Genomic DNA, 23,990 nt, shown 5'->3' with positions numbered 1-23,990 from the left:
AACCAAACTGCTCCAGCCATGGGTCCGACAAGAACTAAGTGGAGTCAGAACTGGCTTGGCATCATTACGGTCCGAGCACAGCCGCCGGGTCGGGTGTGTAGTAGCAGTGTCATAAATGGTGGTCAAGCCCGAGGCACCTCAGGAGACGGAGAAACATCCTTATTGTCTTCCTTCCGACCAGGTTGGGCATAAGCAAGGGTGCGTGCATAGGCACGCCGGTGCGCGATTGGAAATCAACAGAGCTGACGAATGCTAAGCCGCGATGTCCTACCCCGCATGCCACTTTAGGAAGGAGGGTGGGGTGCAACAGTGAGGTGGTGCGCCGACGAGGTGGCGCTGGTGGATGGCCTGAGCGCATTTCACTGTTCCGGCGTGGGGCATCCCACAATGTCAGCACAGCTCCACCGGGACTTGTGAAGCGTCGTCTTCGACAGGAAAGGTATCATCCAGGGCTTCCTTAGGTATGATGTCGGCAACGACGTACAAGACAGAGCTCCGATCCGCGCCAGTGTTGCAGAAGAGGAAGAGGTTCGACGCAGATTCAGGCTTGAATAAGTAAGAGGACACAGGAAGCTGTAGTATGTAGGAGTAAGATCGCTTGCTCGTGTATTACCTGCCACCAGGTGGCAAAGGTCGATAATCGTGCAAAGCCTGAAAGAGATCCTCGACAATGACAAATGGGTTATTAATCATAGTTCTATCGTCAGCAGTATTGAAGTTAATGCTACGAAGGAAAAATCATGTCCACTGAATGCCAATGAACGTTCAGACCCGATATTAGTGAAAAAAGTTCAAGTCCATAGATTCTCGGGTTGAGACGTGACTACGTATAGAGAATGGTCGGGCGTTCGTATTGTTTCTGACGGCTTCTGTTCCGCTTTGTGATTATCACGCTATCCGGGCAAATTGGCTTTCACAAGGCTTTAAGTACTTGCGTCTAACCGTGCCGTGTAGATGACATGTAGCTTCCGAGCTGCAGATGGTGCACGGAGAGTTCTTGTCCATTAATACATTAGTCCATTAACAGACTGAGACTCCTTGTGAACAGATGCTATCAGCGAACCCAAGCGGATTGCGACTAGTAGAGAATGAAGCCTGGGTGATGATTTAGGTGCTCCTGGAACTCCATTTGATTACTTGCCTCAGAAAGCACTTATGTAAGGACCGCTAGAGAAGTGATGTGATGCTACGCGTAGTGGTGGACGTCCAGTTGAGCTTGACTTGTCCGGTCACACACATAGCGGTTGAGTCAAGAAAAGCTCAGAAATCATTCCTAACAGACAATACACGAAGTGCGCTGGCTAGCTCTATGAAGACATGACTGATAATCCACCATGAATAGCCGGCATATACACTGCTAGACACCATGCTGGTCCAGAGCTACTGCTCATCCAGAACCGCCACGATGGGAGCTGAGTAGGGCAAGAAATCCATGAGTCCCACTGACAGTCTCTACGAACAGCCTTCCTAATACATAAACACTCTTGTTGAGGATACTGAACTGAGAGCAAGCACCGCATGCAACTCGCTTGCGATCTTACAGAAGGTCCGCTATCCACTTGATCTCTGCGTAATGGTGGCCGGTAAGGGCATCGAGCGGCTCCGCCCAGGGGATTCCGAACCGACGACGCCACGATGCAGAGACTGCCGCAGCCACCATCTGACTCGCAGAGCAAGAGAAGAAGGACGGCTCCACCAGTGCAGCCCGAAGAACACGCAAGACCTCGAAGCGCATGTATTGATCCAAGGGTGTGCGCGAGTCGGGAGGGTACACAAAGTCGAGGAAGGGGATCGGGGTTGGACCGATGACGTGATGAATACGGTGCAGGATGCTCGCTCGTGTGCTGAGAATGCTATCCCTGGAGAGCTGCCGGTCTGCATCCATGACTGCGGTCTCCAGCATCGCCTCAATGATGGCTTCATCGACCGTACTGAGGCCAATCGCGATGTCAAGACAGGCGCTGCCGACCTTCGCGTAGAGCACCTCCTTGGTCAGCTCAGCAATGGCCCATTCGTCGGGGTTGATGATGGCGCGGAGAGCAATGTTGACTGCGGCGAAGACTACTTCGTGCTCGAAGCGGAAGCGATCGTCGAGCGACAAGATGTGGTGGATAACGCCCTCACAGAGCTCTTGCAGGAGATCCTTGGTATCTGTGTCCCAGTCCTCCTAGGCTGCCGGGACGCAGAGCTGGTTCGTGTGCATCGCTGTGTCGGGTAAGGGTCTTGCGCGCTCAAGGTGATTAACGTGATCGGCGTAATCGTCGGAGCGGGCCGCAGGGCCAAGCTCGGAAGACAACCTGTCCATGTGTACGTTCTCCTGGCGGGTCTTTCTTGCCACTTGGTGGGATTACGACTGCCTCTGCCCAGAGACTTTGTAGACGAAGAATGTTTGGCTTGGTCTCTGTCCTGTAAGAAAGAAGAGGTGATTGCGGGGTCAGCACACGAATGCGGACTCAAGGATTCAGGATCGCCCTGTCTGGTGTATTGGCAGGTGCTGGAGACGGTCTCAAATGGTGCGCTTACCCCGGTGCTGGCTGTGCACCCGTGAAGCAGATGGGGGTTGATGTTAATGATGGAGAAAAGAGTGACGGCCTGGTGATGGGTTTTGGGGGAAGTGCCTCTTGAGCACCTCCAGTGACAGGGTGCATTGACGGCGGATGCCTGACAGCCAGCGACGCTGGGTGCCTGGCGACCCCCCCTCACAGTGGGGCCGGCTTCACCTCCGCACCACATAACCCCACCTGGCCACCTATGGGCGCTCGCACTCTCCTGGAGATATGTTTCTTCAGAGCCGGGGTGGTCTGCTTGGCCGCACAGAATGACCATACATGGATGGAGGGAGTTCTGGCCGCCTTCGCCGGACGCAAGTATGATGACAAGCAGGAGGAGTCGAGTATCCCCAGCCTGCAAAGAACATTCGAGAGCTGCGGGTAGGTGGCCTTTGCATGTCAGGACACTCCCAGGGTCCTTGTCCCCGTACAAGCTCAAAGATGGGCAAGCATGAGGGCAAGCATGAGGGCGCTCAATCAGACCTTCACCAGGGGGGCCTCAGGACCAGCCCTAGTCCAAGCCCTCGGAGCAGACAGGCAGTTTCATTATGGCCATCTGAAGCCGGGAATGAACTGTAATCGTCAATACGAGGCTGCATTGCTCTGAACCGATGATATGATGACTATGACTTTTCCTGTCAGTTCTTTTTGCACGCACTCTGTGCATTTTCAAGCAATGCATCGACAGTCTGGGCAGCGCCAACCAAGTGCTGTGCATGGCTTATGACCCAGACCGCGATTGCACCCTAACGGTTGACCCGCCGAGCGACACTGCCTCAACCAACCTACATGTTGAACCGGTAAGCAAGACCCGAAGGAAGCCATGGGCCGCCGCGGTCGCAGCGCTGTGGCGGGCCCGTCGCGACAACCCAGTCCGGCATCCGAGGGGAGTCTCGTTTGTTCCAATTTGCCACCTTGCGGCCGCCGGGCGCCCGAGAGGCGTGCCCGCTGGTTCCGATGCGTAGTCACGCAAGCCCATTCGCGTGGCTTCTGCACTATGCTTGCTACATTGTAGTACAAGGCTCGGTGTCCCAGGAGTCGGCTCGCCATCTAAAACCGGTATAGGCTCAGTCTGCCCGAGCTCCGAGTCACTGAATGTAAGGGTGGCGTCGCTCATAATGTGCGCCGGGCAAAAGAGCTGTGCCATCTTTAGTAGTAGCCATGCAAGGCGCTTGCCAGCAGCCCAATGCAAGTCCCCGCCCCGTACTCGATTGAAGACCAAAGCGATCATCACTGGTCACACATCCAATGCATGATCCTCTCGAGCGGTCATTATCGGGGTTCTTACAGAGCGCGAGCCTCCGGGCGGTGCGGTCGCCCACTATTGTGTCGACCCAAGCAGGCAACCTCGGCGCACGCATAAGGGGGCTGTACACACCAGTGCCCCGACTGCTGGACAGCTGTCTATCTCTTGAGAACATTCTACTGGCAAATTGCATTTCCCGTCCCAATTATAAGGACTCGACTCTCCAGTCATCGGAAGGAGGAACAGTGGGAAGGGCGAGCAGCCTGTCGATGGCTAGATAGTGATTCATGCTTCCACGCTTTGCCTTCTTGCCTACTAGTCATCACACTTCTGTGACTGCCAGACAGATTTCGACGGATATGGTCTCCCTCTGAGGCCTTGCTACCGAATTGAAATCCTACACGACATGATATTCGGCCATTTGCGGAGCAGGATATGACCCTGCCGGTGAGTCATCTCCTCCAAACCAGCTCGACAACTTCGTCAGGTATTCCACGGTCCTCGACTCCTTTCCACACGTACAGTTGTCTCATGAGATCTACCCTGGCTTCCGTGTATTTGAGGTAGTACGTTTTGTGATCACTGTCGGGCACCCTGTCGCGCAGCGCCCCCATGCTGTACTCGTACTTCGGATCCTCGCCTGCGTAGACGTTGCCCCATGTTCGCTCTATCTTGTTGAGATTGAGCGAATCCACACCCTTTGGGTACAAGGTGATCGAGTACCCATTGCTAAGGACAGTATCGTTGCCAAAGATGAATCGTTGAAGGAAGCAGTTCCTGTGGCACAAGCTCGCCTAGTCAGCATACACGTCGCTGGGAGCCCGGTGCTTCACGAGAATGAATTACCCGCAAAAGTTCGTCGCCTGCGCCATGGACACTACGGGTTCGCTGTACCAGCTTTTCCAGTGGTGCAAGTTTAAAGGATCAACGCCAGATTCGAAAAAGCCGCGCAGGTCGCCTAGCAAATCGTGTTGATAGCTTTATCGAGCAGGTTAGTCCCTTGTCACAAGACATCAATGCTGCGGTGGAAGGACTTACAGATTTGGCAGCACGGTCAGACGCGCCCGACTGTGGCGGTAGACACAGTCACGGATGATGATGTCTCCCAACTGAGGCGGGGACTCCTCGATGCACTGGAGGAGCTGGTCCAGCTTGCCGATCTTCCTGGCCAGATGTGCAGAGAGATATACGCCAGCACCGCCATAAGCCATGAGACCGAATCGTGTCAGGGATCCCCAGTCCTCCGTCAGCCCGCCAACATAAAGGTCTTTGTTTTCGTGGTCAAGAGAGCTGAGTGCCGTAGATAAAGGCTCCAGGTGCGGAAAGAAGGTGTCGTCGTCAAGCAGAGCGAACCACTTTGTCTCTGGCCCGCTTTCGGCGAGCATCTTGCTGAGAACTGCAAAATGTGATTGAGACATAGAATGGTTGCTGGCGATGGGCGGTGCGAAGATGGCGTTGATCTTGAGGCTGTGAAACTGTGCAAGCAGGTCGGCGACTTCGTCCTCCTGCCCGATGTAGTCTTCAATCACCACGACGAGGAGTGTGCCGCGGTCAGAGGCCCAATGAGCAATCGGGGCGACGCTCTGACTTAGACGAACCAAAGACGTGGTCATACCGAATGCCAGGTGTTTATATTTGGCTGATCGTGGGTATGCATTTTCGAATGGTAGGAGAATCGCATCGCACGGCTCTATCTGCAGAGACCCGGGTTGATCTAGCCTTGCCTCGATGGGCTCTACAATGAGCCGTGGCGCAACCTTTGTAACATTACCTCTGTCGACAGGTAGATCGCGAGAAAGCTGGACACAACTTTGTATGTATTTGATTGTTGAGGAGAGCCTGATGTGTCCCCCTACGTCGGCTCGACGCACAAATCCGAGAGTTGCAAAATCTGTCTTTCCTACGTCCGACTCACTCGCCGAAAGGAGTGTAAGCCCGCCTGTTCCACGGTACGTCACCCACAAGCGGCACAGAATGAATAACAATACGATAATGCCCCCGATGCGTGTGACGTGCATGACGTGTATTTCTTGTATTCTTGGTGGGCTAAGTCTTATTGAGTTCAATCGTGTTCAGCGAACACGAGTCAAACTGTAGTGCAATAGCAGGCCCATGGTAGATGAGTTACCAGCTAGTCCATTTGCTTGGTCAAATGCTCAAACCAAGCATCACGTGCTGACAACAACTAGCAAGCATCGTGGCTCATGGCCGAGTTAGGAGCCTGAGAAATCTGTTTGTTTCTATAATCTCTGCCGGCTAACGGCACCGGCATTCACTTCTGCACGTTTAAGAAATGCTCAACACGATGCGCTGCGGAAGGAGTCCCCGTCTCCTTGTTTGACTAAGCTAGATTATCTCCAACCAAGCCGCATTCCTGTCTTACCATGGGAATTTCACGTGCGGCAAAAGCTTCTGCATTGCTATGTTGCCCAAAGCGCCCCTGTCTAGCTCTGTTTGTGGTGCAAGGTTTAGTCCATAGTTTGTGGAGTGTCTTTCAACCCCGACAATGTGTTGGGCACTGAAGGATTTCAATGGAAAGACTTTGAAGAAGTAGCATAATAAGAGCCTGAGGATGATAACAAAGAATCTGACTGGTAGAAAGAAATCATTCTGGCGCAGTATCACACGATTCGCTCTTCCTTGATAGCCATCTCGACTGTGATTATGGAGCTTCGTTTGCGACATGCTTGGTGCCGGTTCCTCAAAGTATGCCTAATGGGAAGACTGTAGCGACTTCATGTAGACCTAATAAGAGTCTAAAGCTTGGTGATATAATGACCCAGTGTTAGGAAGTTGGCTGGTAAAAATGTGCTACCCTAGATGTCTGTTCCCAGATCGGCACTGCATAAAACATCACCGTCAATATTGCTCGCACGCCTAACACAACCCTAAGCTCTTACGTACAAGGACAGGTCGACTTTCTACCTCTACGTATGTTTTTAGCTTGGATGAACTCAACTAAGTCCCTTTCTATCCGCCTTCACATCTGCATTATCACAGTGAAGATTCAGCACGGCGGGCTTTAATCCTTCATTCATTAGCAGAGAAGTGCCTCTGTGAGTCCTCACCCTTTTGCGCGCGAAGAAACACATAGGTCAAATTACTTCAGACGCTGAGGAGCATCCTGCACCAGCAGGACCAGTCAATATCCATTTGCCCGGAGCCGCCAACGTTGTGAATCAATAAATTTCGTGAATACTTCGGCCTCCTGCCGGACGATTGCCGCATGGCCCGTCAGGAACATTTGGGCCTCGGGACCAGCAAGAACTTGGCCGAGTGTACGGATGCGCGCAGAGGGCACTCTGTGATGCAGCTCTGACACAAGCGCCCGGCGCATGATCGATTCGAAAGGGTGGTACACAGTTGCGATCGTGAGGGCCGCCTGCAATAGCTCGTCGTCTTTGATTGGCTTGCTGTGCTCCCTCGTTACCAAACCCTGTCTTGTATCGATCACCCGATTTAGACTGAAAGAGATTGCGGCGGCATCCAGGTAACACTTCTCCACGTCCCTGCCTCGGAACTCGCCCACATACCATTGTAATGCTGTAAGCGATTGATTGCGCAACCATATACTAGAGAGCTTCTCGTTCATGCCGTGCGCGCTCCATGCACGCCTGACAGCTTGGATTTTAGTATCCTGTGCCGAGACCAGGACTCTGTCCTGAACCCAATCGGCCAGTCGGTAGATCCAGTTTTGCGTCCACGAGTGCATGACCTCTGCGACTAGTCGAGCCTTCGGCGCCGCGAACTTGGAGATGGATGCTCCGTATTCCTTGGCCAACCATTCGGCAATCGATCGATTGTGGGAAACAGCGTGCTCAAAGACAGTCTGTCCAAGAAGATCTTTGGCGAGCGGGTCTGCACCGAGTGTCAAAAGACATTCGACAATGTCTCTGTTGCCAGACTTGACTGCAATGTGAAGTGCTGTGCCACCCACGCCGAGAGCGTTGATGTCAAGCTTAGCTTCCGTGACGAGGAACTCGATGGTCGCTTTCCTCCTTTCAGCAACCTCGGACTCTACAGCGTATCCGATGAGCAGTCTCCCGGCGAGGTCGGCGTTCGGAAGGGTCCTGACTTCGGAAATCAGACGGAGGATATCCAAGAATCCTCGAGATATGGCGCTGGCAGCGAGAAGCAACCCATTGTGGCGGGTGGGCGCCCCCCTTTCTAGCAGGTACTGCACCGCCTCTTGGCGACCACAGTTGACAGCCGTGAGAATTGGCAATGGCCGTAGCGTTGGAGATACAATGTTAACACCGCGGTTGTGGAGAAACTCCAGCACATTGATATGTCCACCGAAGGCAGCGACAGATGCAGTGGTGTGATCGCCGAACGCCCAGTTCAGCTGTACCAAGAAGTTTGCGCACAGATACTCGAGCAAGTCGACATCTCCCCGGACAGCAGCGCACACTGCCGATTTTGCGAGCTGATGTGCGGTCGGTGGTTTGGCAAGATTCTGCAAGGTAGTGGCGAATCGCTGGCAAGAGCCAAACCGCGCCTGCGCGAGGGCAACATCCGGCGGGAAAGGCCCAAGGGCCGCGAGGCGCTCATAGTATGCGTCGGCTTCCTCGATGCGGGTCTGAACCATGAGGGCAAGGGCTGCAGTCTCCAGCCAGGCAGGCGTATTCTCAGCCCGGCTCCTTCGTAAGCTTATAAGGACAAAAGCGGCAAAGTCATCGTTGTCGTTGTCTGTGGGCGCTGGCACTTGGTTGTACATAACTCGCAAAAGAAATTTGATATCCTTCTCAGTGTCGAACGCATCGCAGCCATATAGTTGTTCTTCAATCGCAAGTTCGCGAAACGACAACCCTGATTGAACTTGGCGGTGATGGATACCAGGGCCATAAACGGCCCTGAAGGCAGCTTTGGCGGCATCTCTGAGGTCGCGAGAAGCCTTTTCCACCTGCGTCAAGGACCTTGCATCGAGATGTTCAAGAATGCAAAGGAGTAGTTCTCTGGGTAACGTTAAGAGCTGACTTGGTGCTAAGTCACAAGGTTGACTGTCGTTCATTATGGCAAGGTGGAACCGACCGGTAAGCCGGTCCGCAACAATGCGCCAAGGGGTGAGCGTATGCACAGGATGTATTTCAAAGAGCTACATGGCAGTAAAGAATATGGCACCGCCTGGCAAGATGGGCCAGTGACTTCAAGTAAAACAGAAACTAAGAATTCACATGTCTACAATGTAGCGGGTTAGCAGACACACACAACATCCGTATTTGCACGTTCTTGGCCACAGCCAAAAAGGTACAAGAGATTCGTATCTGACATCCAGTATGTTTGACCAAAGTGTTTTGTTTGATCAGCGCGCATGTTTGTTGTGTTGAATGAACCCCCACATTCGTGGATCGCACGGGACTGGGACTTCCCCGACGGCCTCTTCCGTCTTCGCCGAAAGCTTTCCTGTAAGCGTTCACGATGAGACCTATATGGGTACTTGTATATCTGAGATCTTCAGCTTTCTATGGACAGGCGGCTTGGAAGGTAGCAGCTCGCGCGGATCGGACGGCCTGGCGCCTTCTCAACTGGATGACGTCAGAAGTGGTGGGCTTCTATTACCTGCAGCTAAAGCCAACTTGGCGACAATTTACACCATAACGCGACTGAGGCTGAGTATGGCCTCATCGTCTTTGGCGTACTTTGCTTGGGGTCACTCCATCGGCACTGAAGCGCTGACACTACGACAGGGCTTGACACTGTTCAGGATCAGAGTTGGGACGCACCATATCGAGGTGTGGGCCCAATTGTTTGTTGCACAAATTCAGGCCTTTACAATGCCATCCGTCAGAGTCTCCCTCCAAGCATAACCGGTGATTCCGCAGCCACTCCCTGCAGGCGTAGGCTAGCTAAAGCCCGCGATGCGAATATGGACGGCGCGTGTACACTACGTAGGTGAGTAGATGGGGAAATGCCTTGAGTCGGGTGTGAGTGCTATCAGAACCTCTCCATCTTCAGTTCCCTGACGGCCCGTTTGGCCTTGAAAAGCCCCGGCAATCAGCCAGTATGCAATTCCGCATACTTGCCCGCCTCTTCGGCGGTCTTGGTCTCGCAGGCGTGCCGCTTGGGACAACTGCTGTCCGGACAGCGGTCGAGTTGCTGTCCAAAAGATCGTACTACGACATTTGTACTGAGGACTGCAGCCTCGCGGGCGTGCCGTTGCCCGACAAGGACAACTTCCAGCTGCCCTTAGAGAACAACTACGTGCAGCGATGCCCGGCGATCGCCCTCACGACGCCGAGCGGCAGCATCGTCACCTCGCGCGTTTGCCTCGACTTCATAGGTCCTAACCTGTACTTCAACGTTTCGTCTTTCCCGGGTTACACTACCAAGTCTGCGACTGTAGCATGGAAGCTGAAGGGCAACTCGCTCGACCCGAGGACCTGGAGCAACCCTCCAATGGCCAAAATCGTGTGCGCACAGGATGGTTCCGGGTTTGTCTGCATGCTGCCCTTTACCACCATCCTGGGGGTTCCTGTTACTACCCCGATCAAGGATGTCATGGCGGGAATGTGCCCCAACGACGACAGGGAGGCTCTCGACGTCTTCCTGGCATTCTCTGGCCAAACTGAATCAATCGAGTCGAGCACTGGTACCGTAATCACTTCTGTTTTCAAGAGCATGGCTCCTTGCATGGCCCGGGACGCTCGCGGTCAGTGCACGTCGTACTCGGCCACCACCCACGACTACTTTGAGATGATACTCCGCTGCACCAAGTGCGCGGCGGTCCCATGCAAGACAACCTCCACATCGGCATCGATATCGACATCGACGTCCGCTCTGCCGCCGACTGCAACCCACAAAATCTGCAGCTTCGGCGCGGCCTTTGGCTACGAGAGGCCAACCGGCAGCACCAGGAAGTCCTTCACGCTGGACACGCAGCCCGGCGAGGGGTGCAACCGTTGGGGCTGGTACGACACCCCCACACTCGCGGAGCTACAGGGCGGTCGCAGCGGCGGTATCGAGGGGCCTTTATACGTCGGCGCCGGGGGCGATGATATCACCAAGGCTGTAACGGTGGGATCCTGGGCAGCAAAAGCCAACTGGGAAGGCAAGGTCGCGATCGGCTGGGCCCTTGCCGAGGGGTACAATCTCGCGGAGGCGAATGTCTACTTCGATTGCCTGCCCCTAAATCAGTGCACGCCGGGCTCGTACACGCGCAAGTCGGGAACCCTCACTGCCAAGGATACGCGTTACTGGGCGGTCACGACGCTCGCGTATCCAAAGTGTCCGAGCGGGAGCCAGGCGGCGCTTATTGTCCATGCCTTCGTCAATATTAAGACCACGGACAGCAAGTGTCCAGCTAGAAAGGCGAGCTGAGCATGATGTTTTGTCTTGGCTTGTGATACAGTGGGTGGGTCCAATAAATGGCGCTTGAGTGGATGCCAGGACATCAGATTTCGGGACTAGGTACTTGGTAATGAACTGGGCAAAGATGTACTGCTAACTGAGAGCAATTCATACTTGGTGAAAAACCGACTACATATTAGAACAAGACCTAGAGATTATTCAATCTAGAGCTAGGTCGAAACCAGCACGATGAGGGCCTACCTGCGCGGCTGGACCGATGCCTGCGAGGTGAAAGGACTGTCTAGAATGCAACGCAGATCCCCAAGCCAATCGCTCAAAAGTCCCACCCACTTTGTCCCTTCTACATGCCGTTGGACGCCACAATTACTGTGGTCACTATGAGGCTTGCAGGAGCACCGCTTAGCTCAGGTCAAATCCAGCATGAGACTGGATTGCATACAAAAGCTTGCTCCTCAGCGTCTCGGCAGAGGTGTACCGCGGCAGCTTGAGAAGATTGACGCACGTGCTCGTGCTGGGCAGCCTATCCTCATCGGTGCCGCCGTCACGGATGCTGAAGGCGGGACTGAGCTGGGAAAAGCCGAGCAGCGGGGCGCGCGGCGTCGAGGTGACATACTTCAAGCCCTCGCGCCGCTCAGAGTCCTTGAAGGAGTGCATGACCTGCCAGAACATCTCGACGGTGGGGTGCTCGAGACCGTCGTCGCCAATGGTGTAGAGGCCCGAGTATTGCGTGTTGCGGCGCAGGTCCTCGACGTCAATCTCGGTGCTGTCGCCACCGACGAGGCGCTGCAGCTCCGACTGGTTGAACATGGACAGCCAATAAGGGTTGATGATGGTGCCCAGACCGCGCAGGAACGCTTTCGTCTGGCGGTACGGCTGGGCAACCAGGCGGTGGTTGACAACGTATGCTATGAAGAGGGGCCGGTCCTTGTTCGTGACGGGCAAACTCGACCCTTCTTTGCGCAGAGGCCGTGTGATGGTATGGACTTTGCCTTGGAAATCCCTGACCTGGTCTGTTATGGTGAAGTCCAGCGAGAGATCGGCAACGTCCCCCGGATAGTTCTTGAGGCTGATCAGACCTTGGTACAACTCCGGATCCATATCCCGCAGATCGTTGAGATTGGCTCTGTGGTCGGTGGGTGAGGTCTGACCTGACGACGCCCACTTGAGCAGGAAGAAGCTTGCAAACGACATATCGACCAGAATGCCCTCGTACATGCACTTCCCTACCAGCCGTCCCAAGAACTCGTACCGCTTGGACAGGTCAGTCATTCCGTTGTTCCATTCCGGCGATCCCTTGGCCGTGCCGGTGTAACGAAGGAATTCAGCGCGTTCATCAAAGGCGCTTGGGTTGGGATACAGTAAGTTCTGCTGGTTGGCCACGAAATACCCAGGACCGTTCTCGCTAGGGTCAAAGGCCTCTTCCGCAGCACTTGTGAGGAACTCCTTGGTCACGCCTCCACCATCGATACCAGCCTCTGGCTGGTCGAATTGATCAACAAAAGTAATCTGTATAGGCTCTTTGATGCCTTCACCCAGGTTATAAAACTGCTCGTAGGCATCATCGAAGACGGAACCACGCTTTACGCGAGCAGTTTGACGTCCCAGAATCTCTCGTCCGCCAGGTGTTGGGCCACCAAATCCCCCGGCACGTTGTATGACGTCCCGCCAGAGCCGCAGTTCACAATGATGACGGAGCTCGCTATCTGAGTGCATCATTATGACTTGTAGCCACTCAATGCTACTCATGCACCACAGACAGCTGCGCCATGCATATTAGGCACCTTTGCGCATGGTCTGCACTGCTACTATGGTAAGCAGACCACTTCCTTGCACACCGATAGCCTGCCTCAGGTGATCATCATTCCGACAGCCTGTCTGCCTTACGCCCTGCCGCAAGGGTAAGTCGCTCCCCTCTCCCTGTGCATGGGTGGGGCCCATCAGGTCAATAAGGCGGCGGGTCGTGTGCAACAACTGGTCGCATTTCTATGAGGTCAGATCCAAAAGAGCGCCCTTTCTCTACACGGGATGTAACAAGCGAACAGCGGAAAGGCCAATAAGCTGTGTCTGCAGCACACATTTCACGAACGACGCTGAGCTCTACAGCAGGCTCCAATAGGCAGCCAAAAATACCTAGGTACTACACTGTGATTAATCCTTGCTGCGAAGTAGACCATGCTACATCAGACCTGAGGTGCGTGTTGTTTCCTTCATCTTCCATATACACCGCTGCTCTTCTGCAGGTCACTTTATGCTAGCGTCGCAGCAGTCCACGTAGGTGCTGCGTTGCCTAAGGCCCGCGGGTATGGAAGAGAGGACTATTTTCCCCCTTGTAGGCTGGCTGTATGCCTGAGGGGGTACCGTTCAGGACAGACTGGGCATCAGAAAGATGACCAAGAAGTACCGGAGCTTCTGATGCCATTGTCCACCAGGTGCTTTTATGTCGTCCTACAGAGGGCAATCGCTGCTGGATAACTATATCCCGTAGCAGCGTAATGAGTCGCGAATCCACCCAGATAGCAAAGAGGCCGTGCTCATCTCCTGAAAGGATTTCTGGAGAAGATTTCTCCCCGGTGTGCCTTGGCAGTAGCCTCGCAGACATACGAGCACAGCCCCATCGGGCTCTAAGCCTGTGCCTATGGCTAGGAATTGTCCATATACTTGATTTTCTCCAGAGATACACCTCGTACTAACTGGACCAAAGGATCAATCTCACAATCCGGGTCACCTTTCTACTTCGATGCGGCCTTGCTCACAATTTTGGCATGCTTCACCCTAGCGGAAGCCAAGGGCAAAGCTGGCGGACCGAAAGGCGGCGGTAGTGTGTCATCGAGGTATGTGCCAGCATGGAAGACTTCTGCAGAGCCCTTTTCCTTCCTCAGCCCTGGTTGATGCGTGCTCCCATAAAACTGCCAGAGATATCCTACTGAATCTCTATACCACAATGTCACGAACTTGCCTAAAGGGTCTCCATTTTCCAACGCCGGTGGACCCTCTCCCCCAGGCTCCCCCTCTTCTAGCGGCCACCCACCAACGTTGGTTCGATCAGGTGAAACGGGAGCCCGCCCTGAGATATACCCAGGTGGCCAATACGTGTATGTATGGAAATCTTCATGCATTTACTACAACGCTACGACGCGGAGGAACGAGACCAAGCCGGCCGAGTGCATCTGCTCCATCTATGAGCCATGTGGCTGCGACGAAAATCATGACGAGTCATACACGAGCGGTTTGCTGGGAAACGGCAGCTACCAGAGCCTCAACAAGAGTGCTGTCTTGGTATACAACAGGGATGAACACGACTCTGTTATTCTGATTCTGGGAGGATTGCCTAATGGGACCACTGCTCCAGGAGGTACAGAAAGTCCAAACTTAGCGAATGGCCATCTGTATGGAGCAGTTCCCCAGATATTTCTCTTCTTCATGCTTTTAGTCCATTTAACAGTCTCTACCTGAAAGGGATGGATATATATTCCTTTGAACGGCCGCATGCTCAAATGTCGGTGCTGGGCCACGGCATTAGTGAAGCACTGCCACATCCCGCGCGCTTGCCGTTTCCCGGTGAGTCCCGGACCTATGCAATCCTCACCGAGAAGCGCCCGGTGAGAGTTCTAAGAGTTGGTCATATAGATTGTTTCACTGATCCCCGTGTGCGTGTGGGGGACTATCAGCCATAACACGGGGTAGGCTATGATTGGGGTATCCGCGGCTTTCGCGTCAGATGAAATTAAGTCATTAATATTACTTCGAATAACCTGCATATCGCCTTGACTGATGCCAAGTCTCGGACGGGAGTGTCTTGCAATCTAAGCGTTGAAGGCGAGGCACCTTTGGCTAATGATAGAGCTCGCTATTTGGGTGCATAATTCCAATAGCATCATATCTTGCAGCCACCTAGTTCTGGCCATGCGCCATAGGCCCACTGATGACCAGGCTCTCGGTCCGCCACTGTGCGAAGGAAGTGGCTTGCTCAAGCATTATAGACCATGCTCAAAGTTCCTGATACGCATGGCGCAGCTGAGAACCTGTCTGCCTTGCGCTAGTTGGCGAACACCGTGCATCCCGGCTCTCTCCAAACATGACCAAGGACCATATCGCTATGTTTGTTATGTCTTCCCTGCCTGCTTAGGCCTCCAAGGAGGCTATGCAAGGGAAGCCTTGGGAGGCAGGCGCGTCTATAAGGGCGTCAGATATATAAGGCCTGAGAAGGCCGCCTCTTGTTGGGAACCCAAATAAGCTTCTCTGCACCACACTGAGCCTCGTATATCGCTTTCGTCATTGAGGACAGCCAAATCATCTCCCAACAGGCCAAAATGCAGTTTTGGTCGATCGGCTGTGATGGGAAGATGACTGAGGCTACTCCCCCGACCATCAGCTATGGTTGCAATACCATAACTTTCAAGGATCAATTCGACTGTGGCCGCACCACGGAGTATAGCGTTGACAGTTCCAAGACCAGCCCCAGCTCGGCAACCAAGGCATGCGAGCCCGAACTCACTCTGGCGAGGATGCGGCTCAAAAGCGGCCAAGGTTGTTTAGTACAGCAAGATTTGGAAACTGTCTTCAAAGAGTGTGGCGACAACGTTAGCTGGATATCTGACAGGAGATCTCCTGTTGTGCGATACCTCACACTCCACGTTAACACGGTAGACACCGGCACCGGAGCTGATCGTGATCGTGAGTATGACAACTATTATATTACTGAGATGAATCCCACTAACCTCCCTTACTTATGACATCGGTTAGGTTCTCCAGAGCCCAGAGCCTTCATCTTTGGCCAAAAAGAATGTGTGGAGAGGCTTTTCGAAGCGGTAGAGGGCATTAAACGTCTGAGGGAGCGGATTCCCGACATTGAGGCTCTCAGAAACACGGAAAAGCGAGTCGTCATGTCACCAGAGGACCTCAGACAGCTCCACTCGGTCATCCCGAATATGTCCAACCACACCACAGAGCTTGCTATAAAAAGCATCATCCAGCCATTCATTAGGGTTATCATCCCGACCGAAAACAAGCACAAGATCACCATAATCAAGGAATACTTCGCCAAGCTTGTCGCTGAAAAGACTGAGGTCACCTACGATAGGATCCCTGTGCGGTCCGGCGTCGGCGAGCAGCCGTACAACGCGGCAGGCGCCCTGGGCGCATTGAACCGGATCCAGAACGCTGTGGCCAGCATCAAGGCCTCAGGGGAGACGATGAACACCTTTGTAGTGGCCATCGAGAACTACATTCAGGTGAAGGGCATTGATCGACCCACCGACTTCGGCATCATCGTAGCATACAACGTGACTGACGATACTTACGCCGTTAAAGTCTCCGACGGGGTCACGATCGACAAAGACTTTGTGGAGGCGGCCCAAATGTACGGGTATGAGTCGAACAATGAGAATTTTGGCAGTGTAACGGTAGGCGGTGTTCTTGCTTCGAGATTCCCGTCTATTGACAAGGCCAATTGGCATGAAGTTGTTGCAGGAGTGCCACGATACCGTCTGCTGACGGAAGCAATTGAATCTCTTTCATTGCCTTAGGTGTATGGGCTTTCCCTTTTCCTTCCTTCTCCTTCTTCCTTCTTCTCCTTCTCCTTCTTCTTATACTCCTCGACGCACCTTTAGCTAGTATCCATCTTGCAACTGATGGGTCTCTTCTCAGTCTGCAATACTTTCATATCGTGATCGTACTTAAAATGGTCGGGAGTGTTCGCTTCATAAGGCTTAGCGCGTGGGACGACCTGCAACGCCACGAGCGCGGCCATGATGTCAATTTGCCGGTGCGCGAGTTGTGATACGGGCCAACGGTATGATTGTTTCCTACTGTGCACCACGCCGAAGATGTTACATATTACATTGCCATGCCCTCTATGAGGGCGGCAGTGCAGAAGACACTGCTTGACCAGCCAAAATAGAATTAACTAGGGGGTAGAGCTTGTCTTCGGCTCTTCCACCCTGGCCAATTTGAGGTGCCGGAGAAGGGCCGGGCTTCTTTGCGGGCTGTTTACGTCAACACCTCGAGATGTTATAGCATACGGTCTTGTACTTGGCTATATATGCATCGACTCTCTTACCATCCGCTAAAGACTTTGGTTAGTCTGTCCATCGCCACGAAGGCATATGTGAAACTGGCACATCTAAATAATGAAAGCCCATCTGGCCATCTCATTATTGCTCTCCTGGTATATTCAAGGACAGCCTTCGCCATTATTCGTCCTAACCCATCGCACGACAACGAGTATTTCAACAATGCCGTAGACGATCCGATGTCGTTCGACAAATGCACTCTGTGGGTCCGTTGGTACAGTAGTTGGGACGAAATCGGCCGGCGGTATGGGGTGGTGGCTACTGCACGTAGCGGGAACTCGACGCAGAAGGTCAATGATTGGACCAGTAAATGCAGGTCCATTGCCGACAAGGATGGTTGGAATCATAATCCCCAAACGTGGCCAACGCACGGTGACCCTTTTCTAAACGCTGAGGCAGCTTGCGACATAAACTTTGTGCACGGGCCTGTAGGATACCATGAATACCTGGAATGGCATCAGGAAGTCAGTAATCATTGGCTTGGTCTCCATCCTGACTGCGATGTGTATATGGTTATCTGACCAGAGTATGGTAGTTTGAGCCAAGGAATATAGCATGTCTGTACAGGTCAAAACTGGATTGTAATATGGAGGAAACCTGCCCAGCATTTATCTACTTGTATATATTGTCCCATCTACGAGCTTGATAGCAGAAGCTACCGTGATAGAGGATGGTGAATAGCGCCTGACGGAGGCGTAATGCGAACGAACCATCTGCATATCTACATAGGTCAGCCTTATCGTGGCTCCATATCTCGTTAGTCCTCCACGGTCCACGCGTTACGAACCATTGTTATGAGATCCGATTTATGCCAGCATATCTTTCACGCTTGCCTAGTTTCAATCGGAGCACCACTCCAGGAATTTCGGAGATTATTCCTAGATTGTGATTCTTCGATTGATATGTGTAACGCCTGGGCAGAGAATGGTTAACCGCCTAAGGGGTATGGGGCCTAGGGCGGCTCTAATATATATTTCCGTTAAGCATCCCATACGTCGTGGCCACTCCGTCCTGAGGCCGGCTACCTTGCTACGCGTCTCGTCCCGCGTCGTCACAGGAATAATAAAATAGAACTTACCACCGTGCCCCTGGAAGATAGGAACCCATGGTGACGAATGAGGCTCCGTCACCGAGGCGGGTAGCCGACCGTGCCACCCAGTACTGACAGGATTTCCGGGCGCTTGAGCGGCCCGACATTGAACAGGTGATTGGAAAGATCGGATATGCTCGATGGGGCTTTCAAGATTTGAATGGAAGGCAGGTACATCTCGGGTAAGTCCGGATTGACCACTAGCTTTGGCAATGCTTTGAAGCCAGGTACAATAATCATGCTTTCATCTCGTATATGAACATGAAACGAGAAGGATTCAGTATAACATTTAAAGTAGTGCAAACAAGTGTTCTGCTCAATCATGTTCCCAAGAGTCTCGACGAGCATCGCAATGCTAGAGGCTTTTAATGGACAACCTTTGGCGGCGGTAGCATGGGCAGATCCAGATAGCATTGTCACTCGATGCAATATATAGGGTAATTGTCTAGAAACGATCGCGCGACACCATCATCGTGTGACCTCCGTTGCCCAGGTCTCATGCTGTTCAGTCAAGTTGCCCCAGCAATGGCCGTCTACACTTTATGCTCCGTCACTCGCCTCTTGCTTGTTGTAGTCGCTTGTTGACTTGAGCGAGACCAGGCGTAAAGTAGGGTACAAGCTCGAATGCGAAGCCCTTAGCAGATGCTTATTTTGCAGCTAATGGAACCGTTCTTGGTCTGCAGCACAATCATGTCGTGATCGTACTTAAAATGCTCAGCCGGCTCGCCAGGCTCGTGCAGCGTGGCGCGTGGGATAACCTGGAACGCCATGAGCGCGGCCATGATGTAGATCTCGCAGTACGCAAGACTGTGCATTGCCGTTGTAAGCCTTTGGACATTCGCGACCTTTCTCGACTATTTGGTGAGGCATTGAAATAGCAAGACATATGCGACCGAACAGAAAGAGAACTTACTTCTCGCCAATACAAGACCGGCTGCCCCGGCTGAAGGCCAGCAAATACTTCTGAAGCTTGTAGTTTGGAGATCCATCGTCCAGAAGCCACCGCTCAGGTCTGAAAGCCTCCGGGTCCGGATACAGTTTAGGGTCCATGTGATTGATCACCGAGGACATCCCGATTGGTGTGCCACGGGGGACGAGGTAAACGACGTCACCAGCCGCGTTCTTGTAGTGCAGATCTTCATCCCTGGCAATGCGTGCGGAGCGGTGCGAGACGCCCGGCATGATGCGCAGCGATTCTTGCACGATGGCCCAGAAGTAAGGCTTGTTCTCGAGGTGGGACCATTTTAGCGTGGAGGGAGAGGTGTCGCTAAGAGTCTGCATAAGGCGCTTGTAGATGGCTGGCTGATGGAGGAGGTGATATGTGATGACGGTGAGAATGGCCTAACACCGGGTCAGCACGCCGGCCGGAGATGACGATGACGATGACGATGACAGTGAAAAGAACGGGAGATGATGACGATACTTACTGCAGTAGTCTCTGTCCCGGCTAGCAGAAAATTGAACCCTTCTCCAGACAGGTGGAACATGTCCTTGTAACTATCTGGAAGACTCTTGTTCTGCAGGACCTCGGCAAACACACGCCGGTTCTCCGGATCGTCCAGTGCGGCCTGGATGTACCCCGGAATGACGACATTCATCTGCCTCATGACAGTGGCAATATCCTCGCCCATGTGGTCCGCCATGAGCGGGATGTACTGCGCGAGCTTGCGCGCCACCGCATTATGCCGCATCGTGTAGGCCTACTGCAGAAATGACTTGACCCAGGTCGCAAAGTTGGGCGTCCAGCCCTCCTGTGTAATGAAGCCCATGGATGTGCCAAAGGCATATTGCCCGATGACATCGGCCGTGTAGCAGTTGAAGGCGTCCTTGACGTCGAAGACCTCGCCGTGTTGGCTTTTGTTGGCCTCCTTCGAGGATTGCGCGATGGATAGCACCTTGTTCGTTACGAGCTGCGCTGCATCGAGGACCTCACCTTCGAGCTTGGCGATCTGCTGGCGGGAGAAGAATCGTGCGTAGGGGGCCTTCTTCATCTTGTGCACCTCATGCAGCACAGTCGAGAAGGCAGTCGCCGACACAGGACCGGCACCGCCCGTGTTGAGCTGGTGGTACCATTTGTCTCGGATTCGTCCCGGGCCGGCATATATCTCGTCGGTGAAGAGAGGGTCGTTGCAGTGCAGCTCGTCGGGGTTGATGCGGACGATTGGACCTAGGAACGGATACTACAGTATTACTTACAGTTGATCGTGGACTCTCATTACCCTCCAAGACATCTCTATACACTCACCGTACTTCTCGTGCATGCGCTTGATCTGCTGCGTATACTTGCCGCCACAAATCCAGCCGTAATATGCCTCGTAAAAGTATCCTGCTGCTGCAAGCATTGGTCCGGGGAAACGGGACAGGGGATGGAGGGGAGAGATGTTGTAGAGCGCGACCATAACCTTGTAGCCAGCATAGGTAGCAAAGGCAATCTCCAGAGAATTCCGAATCCAAGATTCCTGGAACGCGTAAGGCGTAGCAGCAAATGTCGACGACATTGTGACTGCCAAGCTTCGATTCGCACGCCGTTATAGTCGTATAATATGTTTAGTAAAGAACCTATGTTGCAGCTCGAAGATTGTCCCGAGTGCTCTTTGTCGGTGACGACTGGGAGACTTCGGGTCTAATAGAGTGACACATAGGCACGCTATTTATGGAGGATTTCTTGTTTGCCTCGACATATGGGACCACATTGCCTTTCACCAAACAAAGCGGGCAGGTCTCAGAGGATGTGTGTGGACTTGTGTCATTCTATGTAAAGGCGATGAATCCAGCTGTTTTGCCACGGTTGTGGTCCAGTATCTTCCCAGTGATAGTGACCCAGCACTTGGCAGCGCGCCCCTGGAAGACAGGAGTGCATGGCAACGAATTGGGCCAGGTTCCTCATTGTGAGCCTGTGCAAAAGACAGGATCTCGATCGTGGCGCGCGATGGAGGACTTACGCGAATCGCGTACCGAGAACTTCGTAGGAGGGCCATGATCAGTACCACCCGTCGAGCGACCCTGGCCCGATCTGGTCATCCCAGGGACATGGATCGCCTAAGGCTGAGGAGCCGCTTCGAACACACCAGCATAGCACATTCACACAGTGAAGTCTCACACTGAAACAAGAGCCATGGGCCAGACCTCCGTAGTCAAAATCGCCGCACAGCCTGATTCCCTCGGCGTGAAGCCTAACCCAGGTTCTTGACTTCCGAACAAGATAGTGACATTCTAGCAAAAGTCTCAGAGGCTTACGCAGGGTTGCATGCGAACTAGAATCGGAAGCAAGCCTAAAGAACGTGGGATGCTACCATGGTCGCGTTGCTGAAGCGTCCTTCTGAGCCCCTGCATGACACTCCATGCAACGAGACAATAGTAGGGACTGGGCAAGAATATCAACCAATTGGCAGTTCCGGGGGCCAGACGCTGCTTTTCCGAGCCAAGCCAGGGCCCGGGATCTCGCCGGCTCGCATGCATAAGCGCCGCAACAGTACATAAAGAGGAGCGCGTGCCGGACGAAGATCCTGAGGCTTCTTCTTGGACACTTCTCACACCCCTTTGTCTTTCATCATCGTCGATCATGTTGATGCTTCCTCTTACATCAGAAGCGGTCGGGTGCATCGTTGTAGCTCCTATCATATGGGTGCTTGACGTCGTTCTGGTCATCATCCGTTTGATAGAACGAAGGAAAAGTGGCCAACCATGCTGGGATATTTGGATTACCGTCGCTGCGATGGTAAGTACACCAGCACTGAATTCCGTAGGAAGAAGCACCGCTAACGTACAATAGTTATTCATAGGGATTACCATCGCTCTTAGCACAATCCGTGAGTTACCTGACCAAGCTATATTACCTGTGCTGACCGATCACTTCGAACAGTCTTCCTCCTTGGTGTCGGACACGACATGCATGACAACTCTCCATATGATGGAGCCCGTACGTAAAGAATCACCTCGAGGGACATAAGTAAGATGATTAATCAGGGACGAGACTTTTAGTAGTTGAGAATCTTCCAACCATTCTACAGGTGAGACAATACGCCGTGGACCCTTCCACTTTCTTCTGCAGCACACGCTCATTCAAGCAACCACGTTGACTCTTCTCACCAGGCCACGTTCATATACACACTAGTCTACATCATCACTCTTGTATTATTCAAGATCAGCCAGCTCTGTCTCTACCTCCTAATTTTCCGAACCGAGAAACGACTTTGCCAGGCCATCAACATAGCCATAGGACTCGTTATCCTTTGGGGATCCGTTTTCCTGCTCAATTCCGTCTTCCTGTGCGACTCCGTGGGCCCGCAATGGAGTATTGTACAAGGCAACAGTTGCAGAGACCAGGTCGCGCTGTGGACATGTCTTGTAGCAACAAACTTTGCTTTAGACCTCGTCGTCACACTCATGCCGATGCATAGGCTTTGGAAGACACAGATGTCGACATCCAAGAAGATAACTGTGATCGCCATCTTTGCTTTGGGGTCCGGGTAAGCTTAATGGAGACGATAAGGTCCCGCGCCCCTCCCTGCGAACCAGGCTTTGCTGACAGGGCGAGTCTCCAAGGGACTGCATTATTAGCGCTGTTCACTTCGCCTTCCTATTCCGGATCGACTGGAGCGCCAATTTCACGGGGTCCTCGAAAGTTACCTTCGTTCTCATCACCGTCGAACTGGCGTACATCAGCTTACGTATCAATCTTCCTGAGGTCTTAAGGGCCTGTATCAGACTTGCTGCTCCGACTACCAGGGGCGGATTCTCATCAGGCGATAACGAGCTAGTCTCTTTGCCAGAGAAGTCCAGGAACGGCGAAGCAGACCATAAATACGACGTAGGGCACCCGTCCTATGCCTCGCATGGTGTCACGAGTGACGAGATTACCAACGAGATGGAAGGAGCAGCGGCAGTTCTTCATCCAGATGAGGGCGACGTATGAGCAGACTCCATTAGGGACACCGGTCTTTCCACGAAGGTGGACACGAGGTACTCTGGCAGACGTCCCTGTACCAAGAGACAGGAGCCAAATGATGCCATGGCGGGATGTGCCGCACTGCCCCGATAGTCTACGGAGCGGGCGCCGTACGTCACAAACCTACACCAGTATGACCACATGGCGGCGAGGGCTGCTCTCCGCGGACTTGACCAACAGAGGCGCCTGCCGTTCAACAAGGATCAATAGAACCAGGTGGACTGAAGAAACGTATATAGACAACGAGTAGGTGGTTCGCGGTCAGAAGGGTCATGCACGTCGTCGTGTATAGTCTATACACATGGTTCTAATGGAGGCGTTCCAGGTCTGGCTTCTGGAGTGTCTGGCGATGGTCGAATGACTAAGCACGTGGCAAAAGGTCCGGGTTCAGAGTCCCACCTCGGCCCGACACATGCGCCCGTCAGCCGCCACGGTCCAGGCGTCGCTCCCCGGCACCTGGAGCGCCCAGAAGAACGAGTCTGGATCCCACGTCTTCTTGACAGCCGCCAGCGCGTCGTAGTTATCGCCAAAGAATGCCTCTCGCCAGTTGGGCTGCGCTCCATCCGCCTCGTTCATGTATGTCCCACTCCCTGGCGTCACCTCCTCGATCAGCGGCCGCATCTCGTCGCCCAGCCACCGCTGCCGGCCCCGCATGCGGGCCCAGTCGGCTGGCGCGTCGCTCCACGGCGTCAGCAGCCCCAGCAGTGCCACGCCGTCCCGCCACGCCGGCAGCACCGCGTTGGCCGCGCCCGTCCGCTTCACGGCGCCGACCACTGTG

General features: G+C 53.5%; 9 protein-coding genes across 9 annotated transcripts; 5 read left to right on the top strand and 4 right to left on the bottom strand.

Annotated features, from left to right (window-relative positions):
• Positions 1–359: 359 nt before the first annotated feature.
• On the bottom strand, positions 360–2,305 carry B0I36DRAFT_436772 (uncharacterized protein; the record flags this gene model as incomplete). The annotated part of the gene is made up of 4 exons (XM_046162856.1): positions 360–573; positions 614–697; positions 1,542–2,167; positions 2,246–2,305. The coding sequence occupies 4 exons, from the start codon at positions 2,303–2,305 to the stop codon at positions 360–362; spliced, it is 984 nt and encodes a 327-aa protein (XP_046004523.1).
• Positions 2,306–4,256: 1,951 nt separating this feature from the next.
• Positions 4,257–5,633, bottom strand: B0I36DRAFT_223651 (uncharacterized protein; the record flags this gene model as incomplete). Its single annotated transcript, XM_046149042.1, has 3 exons — positions 4,257–4,572; positions 4,642–4,773; positions 4,834–5,633. Coding segments are annotated over 3 exons (1,248 nt in total), but the record flags the coding sequence as incomplete, so codon positions are not given.
• A 1,262-nt stretch (positions 5,634–6,895) lies between these two features.
• Positions 6,896–8,383, bottom strand: B0I36DRAFT_369955 (ankyrin repeat-containing domain protein; the record flags this gene model as incomplete). Its single annotated transcript, XM_046159853.1, has 2 exons — positions 6,896–6,919; positions 6,995–8,383. 2 exons carry the CDS (start codon positions 8,381–8,383, stop codon positions 6,896–6,898), a joined length of 1,413 nt encoding a protein of 470 aa, XP_046004521.1.
• A 1,415-nt stretch (positions 8,384–9,798) lies between these two features.
• Positions 9,799–11,112, top strand: B0I36DRAFT_369954 (uncharacterized protein; the record flags this gene model as incomplete). The annotated part of the gene is made up of 1 exon (XM_046159852.1): positions 9,799–11,112. One exon carries the CDS (start codon positions 9,799–9,801, stop codon positions 11,110–11,112), a length of 1,314 nt encoding a protein of 437 aa, XP_046004520.1.
• A 3,072-nt stretch (positions 11,113–14,184) lies between these two features.
• B0I36DRAFT_224647 (uncharacterized protein) lies at positions 14,185–14,454 on the top strand (the record flags this gene model as incomplete). Its single annotated transcript, XM_046149055.1, has 1 exon — positions 14,185–14,454. A coding segment is annotated over one exon (270 nt), but the record flags the coding sequence as incomplete, so codon positions are not given.
• A 959-nt stretch (positions 14,455–15,413) lies between these two features.
• On the top strand, positions 15,414–16,628 carry B0I36DRAFT_436771 (uncharacterized protein; the record flags this gene model as incomplete). Its single annotated transcript, XM_046162855.1, has 2 exons — positions 15,414–15,777; positions 15,847–16,628. The coding sequence occupies 2 exons, from the start codon at positions 15,414–15,416 to the stop codon at positions 16,626–16,628; spliced, it is 1,146 nt and encodes a 381-aa protein (XP_046004518.1).
• A 725-nt stretch (positions 16,629–17,353) lies between these two features.
• B0I36DRAFT_256688 (uncharacterized protein) lies at positions 17,354–17,695 on the top strand (the record flags this gene model as incomplete). Its single annotated transcript, XM_046150955.1, has 1 exon — positions 17,354–17,695. One exon carries the CDS (start codon positions 17,354–17,356, stop codon positions 17,693–17,695), a length of 342 nt encoding a protein of 113 aa, XP_046004517.1.
• Positions 17,696–18,899: 1,204 nt separating this feature from the next.
• Positions 18,900–20,762, bottom strand: B0I36DRAFT_356235 (cytochrome P450; the record flags this gene model as incomplete). The annotated part of the gene is made up of 5 exons (XM_046157573.1): positions 18,900–19,071; positions 19,178–19,539; positions 19,692–19,919; positions 19,986–20,431; positions 20,510–20,762. 5 exons carry the CDS (start codon positions 20,760–20,762, stop codon positions 18,900–18,902), a joined length of 1,461 nt encoding a protein of 486 aa, XP_046004516.1.
• A 1,363-nt stretch (positions 20,763–22,125) lies between these two features.
• Positions 22,126–22,999, top strand: B0I36DRAFT_229736 (uncharacterized protein; the record flags this gene model as incomplete). Its single annotated transcript, XM_046149125.1, has 3 exons — positions 22,126–22,187; positions 22,332–22,733; positions 22,810–22,999. Coding segments are annotated over 3 exons (654 nt in total), but the record flags the coding sequence as incomplete, so codon positions are not given.
• Positions 23,000–23,990: the final 991 nt, after the last annotated feature.

Source organism: Microdochium trichocladiopsis, assembly GCF_020744255.1.
Source record: "Microdochium trichocladiopsis strain MPI-CAGE-CH-0230 chromosome Unknown B0I36scaffold_15, whole genome shotgun sequence".
Classification (NCBI taxonomy): domain Eukaryota; kingdom Fungi; phylum Ascomycota; class Sordariomycetes; order Xylariales; family Microdochiaceae; genus Microdochium; species Microdochium trichocladiopsis.
The sequence above is the reverse complement of the archived record's forward strand: the minus strand, read 5'-3'. Positions and strand labels throughout refer to the sequence as shown.